Source organism: Aegilops tauschii, chromosome 3 (genome assembly GCF_002575655.3).
Source record: "Aegilops tauschii subsp. strangulata cultivar AL8/78 chromosome 3, Aet v6.0, whole genome shotgun sequence".
NCBI lineage: Eukaryota > Viridiplantae > Streptophyta > Magnoliopsida > Poales > Poaceae > Aegilops > Aegilops tauschii.
Genome location: NC_053037.3, coordinates 613,143,086 through 613,150,247, shown reverse-complemented (window position 1 = coordinate 613,150,247; position 7,162 = coordinate 613,143,086). Strand labels below are relative to the sequence as shown.

General features: G+C 47.5%; 1 protein-coding gene across 1 annotated transcript; it reads left to right on the top strand.

Annotated features, from left to right (window-relative positions):
• The first annotated feature begins 1,777 nt into the window (after positions 1-1,777).
• On the top strand, positions 1,778-6,189 carry LOC109738869 (uncharacterized). Its single transcript, XM_020297973.4, has 7 exons — positions 1,778-2,083; positions 3,723-3,822; positions 3,910-4,030; positions 4,230-4,351; positions 4,433-4,554; positions 5,092-5,251; positions 5,721-6,189. Exons 1-7 carry the CDS (start codon positions 1,942-1,944, stop codon positions 5,836-5,838), a joined length of 885 nt encoding a protein of 294 aa, XP_020153562.1. The 5' UTR covers positions 1,778-1,941; the 3' UTR covers positions 5,839-6,189.
• Positions 6,190-7,162: the final 973 nt, after the last annotated feature.

Genomic DNA, 7,162 nt, shown 5'->3' with positions numbered 1-7,162 from the left:
TTTTCTTCTGTACTTGGAAGCACTCTCAATCATTGGATGCAGCTGTTATCAACAATTCACATGTGTTTGGACTTACGTGGGCTGATGTTGGGCACACACGGTGTTAGAGCATCTTCAAACATGTACCTCTAATTTGACCCCTCAAACGCCCGCGGACGCGCCCGGTCAGTGACCAGGCGTGTCCGTTTTGAGCCCCTATTTTTTCGTCCGCGCAACACACTTCTCATATTTTTTCTCATATGACTGGTCACTTGCACGTGATTGGTGGAGAAGAAGAGAGAGAAAGAAAAGAATGAATAAAGAAAGAGAAAATGTGGTCCGGGGTGAGGACACGTCATACATGGCGGACTGACCGGGCGTGTCCGCAAGTCCTCATATTTGAGATGGATATGAGGGGTGCCGGTCAGTCCGGGTGTTTGAGACGGATATGGAGAGTCCGGTTGGGTCCCATTTCTGTAACCAGTCACTGACCGGGCGACTTTTTTTTTAAATGTTGGTAGTTGATCTACCAAATTCATTGATCAGGAGAAAGAAGGTTGGTCCAGTTTATGAGGGAAACCAGACCCAAAAACCATACAAACGGCGCCTTTCGGCAACAACACACACATCCCCACGAGCCACGGGTCCCTCTGACCTGATCCACCTCTAGGACGATGCCCCCAAGAGAGAACGCGATGCCGAATAGCGCCGCCATCGTCCGATCTAAAACTAGATCAAGGATTTCCCCCGGAGCACGTCGGGAAAGGCAAGGTGAGAGCAGATACATCGATGCCTCCAACGAGGGAACGACGCCTGAAAGCGCCGCCATCAACGACTCCGGCCAGAACCGGAGTACGACTTTCGCCGACAGTCTCACCTGCATAGCCCGAACCCAGGATCCGATCAACCTACACACCGAACCACTATCCCTGCCTCCACGGCCAACCGCACCTCCCCACGCGAGCTCGACGTGCTTCCAACCTTGCATCCGCATCCCCACTGGGCGGAGGATGCAACCCCTAGCGGCGCCATTTGTCTCCCATCGGAAGGATGCAACCAAGCACAACGCCATTTGTCTCCTCGAGGATGCAACGCCTGCCGGCCATTCATCTCCCGGCGAAGGATGCAACAACCGCAGCGAGGCCATTCCTCTCCCTCCAGCCACCTCCATCTCGTCCTCCCACCCGAAGCAGCGTCGAGCTCACCAAACCACCAACAAGAGGATGTAACACCAGGCGAGGCGCCATTCATCTCCCACCGCTTCGCCGCACGGCCAGCAGACACCCAGATCGAGCCCCGCTGCCTGCGGAACTCACGCCTCTAGCAGAACCGACGCCTTCATGGTCACCTTCTCGAGTAGATCAGCTCCTGGCACGCAAAGGGGAGGAAGAACCGGCTGCCCGTCCGCTGGGCCGCCGTGGGGAGAACCAACGGCCGCCGAAGACAACCGGTTGCCACCCAGCAGATCCGCGCGCCTCCCACGCCCCGCGCGCCGCAGATCCGCGCTGGGAGCAGCGCCTGCCACCCTGCCCACATTTGAGATGAATAGAAATGACCCGGTCGTAGATGCTCTTACTGGATTCGAAGAACACCCGGTGAAGTGGCGTGACGCGTGAATCTCATGCAGTCAGCAGAGTCCACACGCCATATCTTCCGTACAACATTAGAAAACAGAGCACTCGTACTAGCGCTATTCCACGGACGCACGCCCCTACCCCTACCAGCCGTCCGATCGGCACGAGCGGGGCCCGCACGAGCGCCGCTTGCCACTCCCGGAAGCAAGCCGGGATTCGTCTCTCGTCTCCGATGGAAAAAAGTGTTCAAGTCAAGCCGAGCGCCGTGTAGGGGACGAACTCCCCAAGGCCAAAAAGAAAGAAATCGTCGTCGGAAGAGGACAGGAGGGGGAAGAAATCCGAGGGGGGAGGAGAAGGGGAGAAGCTTGGCGGCGGGAGGGCGGCGGCGATGGACGGCGAGTGGTGGAGGAAGAAGTGGGTGGCGTGGGCGGCGGCGGCGGCCATCTTCGTGGTGCTCATGCTCGTCACGCCCGCCATCCCGCAGGACGAGGACTACCACGACTTCGCCGACCAGCGCGACCTCTTCCTCGGTAACCAACCCCAACCCCCGCTCCCCGTACCACGCATCGCCTCCCCTTAATCTTCACCCCCGAGCCGGGCTCTGCCTCTGCCTCTGCCTCTGCCTCGGCCGAGGGCGGAGGGTTTGGGGGCGCGGACTCCGCACTGCACGCTGCCGCAGATTCTGCTGTTTTTAGTCTCTTATCTTAGATTCGTGATCTGTCGAGTCCAGCGGACACGGTTAGAGCCAGATGGGGGAGATTGGGGAGCGAGTGAAGCGCTGGTTTGGCTGAGTTATGCTACCTTGGTGTGCTTTTTGGTTACTGGCACACCAAGCAAATGCTTCTGATTGGCCGGCCGTTATGTCTGCTGCTTTGATTGATTGTATCAGCTAAATTGGCTGATAATGCATTTGCTTGGCCGCTCTGCATACCTGATGAAGGGTCATAACGAGTGATGGCTGGCACAGATCTTGAGCCAAGCCATGTGACCAGATTCTGCTGTTTTGTTCTTGTAGGTTGGTGATTGATATAATGAAGTTGCCAAGGGGGGATTTGGGGGTAAATCAAGTGTGGATTCGTCTAAAATTAGGCTCCATCCATATGTTGATTTGGTTATCAGTACAGACTACAGAGGGAATGCTTCTGATTTCCAGCACTATCTGTTGCTTCGGTTATACTAGCTGTGCGCTGCCCACGAATCCTGCTGTTTTTAGTCCCTTAGATTAAATTCGTGATTTAGCGACACCAGCCAACACGATTGAGGCAAGAAGAGGGGAAACTGGGGAGCGAGTGAACTGTATACTTTTTGGTTAGTACTCGAAGGGAGTGCTTCTGATTGGTTAGTACACGAATCTGATTGGTCAGCGTTATATGCTTTTCTTTGATTATATCCTCTAAATTGGCTGCTAACGTGACTGCTTGGCCACTCTGCATACTCGATGAATGTTAGGTTCAAATAATGGTACAGATGACGAGCAAACCCATCTGACCAGATTCTGCTTTTTTATTCTCTTAGGTTAGTGATTGATAGCATCAAGTTGCCAAGGCGGGATTTGTGAGCAAATGAAGTGTAGATTCGGCCAAAATTAGGCTCCACTCATTTGTTTTTCTGGTTACTACAGAGGGAATGCTTCTGATTGCCAGCACTATCTGTTGCTTCGGTTATATTAGCTGTGTGGTAGGGGTGCAGAGTGGCGCCCGACCCATCCCGCATCCAGCTTTGCAGAATCTCATCCCTTCATTACGAGAGTTTAGAGCTGTCAGTTTATTTTGAACTAACTTACCATGTTATGCGGGACTAGCGGGACCCGCATCTGCATCCCTACTGTGTGGTGCCCATGAACCCTGCTGTTTTAGCCATTTATATTTGTGATTTAGTGAGACCAGCGGACACGGTTGAGCTGATAGGAGGGGAATTTGGGGAGCGAGTCAAGCATAGGTTCGGCTAAATTATTTTTTGCTTGCTACACGAGGGAAATGCTTTTGATTGGTCAGCATTGTATGCTTTGCTTTGATTATATCAGCTAATTTGGCTGCTAATGCGAGTGCTTGAGCACTCGGCATACTTGTTAAACGATAATAACGAACAATGGTACAGACCAGGAGCAAAATAATGTGGGGAAATAGCTTGGTACTGATCGATACTGTTTTGTTTTGTTCTGTTTTGCAGGGATCCCTAACACATTGAATGTGCTCTCAAATATCCCTTTCCTCTTTGTTGGTCTCGCTGGGCTCATCCTGTGCCACTACAAAAACTACTTCAGGCTATGGTGCAGACTCGATGCTCTTACCAATTTTGGTTCCTGTTCTGACTCAAATTGAGATTTGAAACACTCTGATGTTGATCCTGCTGGCAGCTCACAGGGGGAGCTCTGGAGTTGGACACTCTTCTATGCTGGTGTCACTGCTGTCGGTGTTGGTTCATCCTACTACCATCTCTACCCGAACGATGCCACCTTAGTTTGGGACAGATTGCCTGTGAGTCTTTCCTAGATCTTCTGTGCTGTAGATCTAATATTCAGCATCGTGATATTTACATCATCATCTCCTCTAATGTATAGTCCCTAGCTTGGTGCCATGACATGTACATAGTGTATAGTCCCCAGACCCTAGGAGTTGCTCCTTCTTTCTTGATTTTAAATATTTCGAGCGCTGACATACGGGCTTGTTTGTCTAGATGACGATTGCTTTCACGTCTATCGTGGCCATTTTCATCATTGAAAGGGTTGATGATAGGGCAGGAACAAAGTCCCTTGCACCCCTTGTTATTGCTGGTGCACTGAGCATCCTGTACTGGAGGCAAGATCTTTCGATTGTTTATCTGTCCTTCTGTCAGGGATATTTGCTTCCTTGAACTTAACTGTCTACTCTGTTGTGTAGTTTCTTTGATGACCTTCGGCCATATGCGGTAATCCAGTTTGTTCCATGCATTGTAATACCTGTGATGGCTATAGTTATTCCACCAATGTATACACATTCAAGCTACTGGTTGTGGGCAGCAGGTTAGTGTAATTGTCTCTCAATATCATCACGGTGTATGCAGTTCCATTGTTTGTGCAGATAGCTATATGTTGTTCGCGTTAATGACTGGGTTATTTCATAGTCGGTTTTCTCACAGCATAAGAACTGGTGATACCTTTTTCTTTTTGCAGTCTGTACTGATGATGCTTGGTTATAAACAATAGTTACCTTGAAATTCATAGAAAACTCACTGAAAGTTGTAATGTTCCCCTTCTTAAGTTCTTATGCTCTCAATACCATTGACCGGTACCAAGATGATTCTGTTTCCCCAGTCATGTCTGATGTTACCTAGAAATTTATAAAACAGTCAACAGTCCAACTAATATAAATGTGAATGAATTGCTGTTTTCCGGTTGTTGGCCTTTGATGAAGTTGGTACAAGTATGAATTATGCAGAAGCATTTATTAAAGCGCAATTTAAACATAGGCCACTGCAAACATTTTTTCTAAGCACATTTTTTGCGAGGGTTTTCTAAGCTCAAAGATACTTCTGTTCTGATTTTTCAAATTGATTTCAGGATTTTACCTTCTTGCCAAAGTAGAAGAGGCAGCGGACAAACCTATATATAGGTGGACACATGACATTGTTAGCGGACATACTCTTAAACATCTATGTGCTGCGATGGTTCCTGTTTTCTTGACTCTCATGTTGGCAAAGAGGACAATTGAACCTGACAGGTATTTATCAGCTTATTCAATGCATCGCTTGAGTCTATTTTTGTAAAGTTTTAGTTCGATTCAACCACTTTAATCCGATGTTGGTATTGCTCGCTCTGCTTTGAGCATACAAATACACCATGTGTTACCAAATATCAATAATATTGCCATTCCACTGATTTACCAAATTTTTGATGTTTTCGCTCTTTATGAGGTTGGTTTTTGTTCACTTTGGTTACTAGAATGATACCAGAATAAGACATCTGCAGTTAAATTGTTGATATTTTTAGCATGAACTGAAACTTGCACGGCTAGCTCTTACCAAACTTTTCATGATGCGCTTCTGCTTATTCAAACTAATACTACTCTGGTTCACTTCCAGAAATCAATGTTCGCATTCATCATGTGCATGTAGTTTTCACAACAAGTTCACCACATTGAATAGGCCTTGCATCTATGTATCCATAATGTTTTTTCCTCTGTCATGCAGGGTAAGCTTACTCCAGATGTGGAAGATCAGTTGGAGAGAACGCGGTTCCCAAGATGGCAACACTGTAGACGTCAAATATGATTATGCTGCAGTTTCAACTACGTCTGAACAACAGTAGATATGTGTTTTTCATATGTACTCTACTCCCGAAGTGTAAAAATAGCATCGATCAGAATATCAGGAGCCCCAGCTTGCACGGTTGTGTATCATTGTCTGCTAATCGACGTTCATATGTGGTTGTTCCTGATCAAAACTTCCTGATCATATCTTGTACAGGAAGGAAAAATGTATATCGGTTCCCTCATCAACTCTTTGTGCTCTAGTTTTTGGGAACCTCCAACAGCCTATACCTCCTCCTGCACCTGGAAAGACCGTAGCCTATGTAACTGGACGGGGATCTATTGAGACTGCATCTGCTTCGGTTGTTGCTGCTCTTCCGAGTTCATTAAGCTGCATGCTATGGGCTCGACGTCTTCCGTGTGTGCAAGATAATTTATTGGCTTGCCTGTCTAAGTGATGGATTGAGTTCAGGTTTCTTACTCTTTCAAATAAAAAAGTTCAGGTTTTCATTGTAGAATGAGGAGGGGTTAATGCATCGTCGATTTGGGATACAGGGGCACATAACTGCGATATAGAGGTGGGAGCTCTGGGCCCAGATTCCCCCCGTTTTATCATGCAATTGTTGCCATGACTGGGAACTCCAGATTTTGATTTCAGGTCCCCATGTTTTCTTTTTGATAGAGGCCTATGGCTGATTCCACCAGTAAAAATGACATTTTTGCGGAACACAATAAGCATGATCTGCCATGAGTAAGCCAAATGATCATGGCAAGATGATGACCTGATGATTTCTTTGGTAGAGGGAATCGAGACTATATATGTGCAAGAGGCAGTTTTCCCACCATCACACAATGCATACATGTGTTGGCTGGGTGAAACGGTCCATACTCCATGCTCTTTGCTTCTGAGATATTAGAGTAAACCAATAGAAAAATCATATTTTGGTTCAACGAATTTGTGAGCCAATAGAGGGACGCGCCAATAGAGGGACCCGCTCCTGGTTCATGTTGAACTAGATGGGAGGGGAGCCAATAGAGGGATTTCCTGTTGTACCAACACGGGAGGAGTGCTAGTACCGGAACAATTGGAAGGAATTGATCAAAAAACCGATAAGGGATTCGTCGGATTTTGATGTAAAATATGGGATAGTTGAGAAGATAATCGCCTCTACTTTTCGCGAATTATTTCCTTTTATTCACGATGGGGACGACATATATAGTCAGGTCGGTTCAGCGATTACTGAGAGTAAAACATGAGGTAACTAAAGCAATAAGCCAAGTAGCAGCAGCCATTGGATCTTGCCATGGTTGGATAACCGACTGTGCCCTTCAGGCCTTCACTTGTGTTGCTCTGATTTGACTGGGTTATTTCATAGTCGATTT

Bases quoted from the DNA above. Each gene is read 5' to 3' on its own strand.
- LOC109738869 (XM_020297973.4), top strand. From the start codon at position 1,942: ATGGACGGCGAGTGGTGGAGGAAGAAGTGGGTGGCGTGGGCGGCGGCG. The intron at 3,823-3,909 runs GTGCAGACTCGA...TCCTGCTGGCAG, and splicing joins AAAAACTACTTCAGGCTATG to CTCACAGGGGGAGCTCTGGA. The intron at 4,555-5,091 runs GTTAGTGTAATT...AATTGATTTCAG, and splicing joins CTACTGGTTGTGGGCAGCAG to GATTTTACCTTCTTGCCAAA.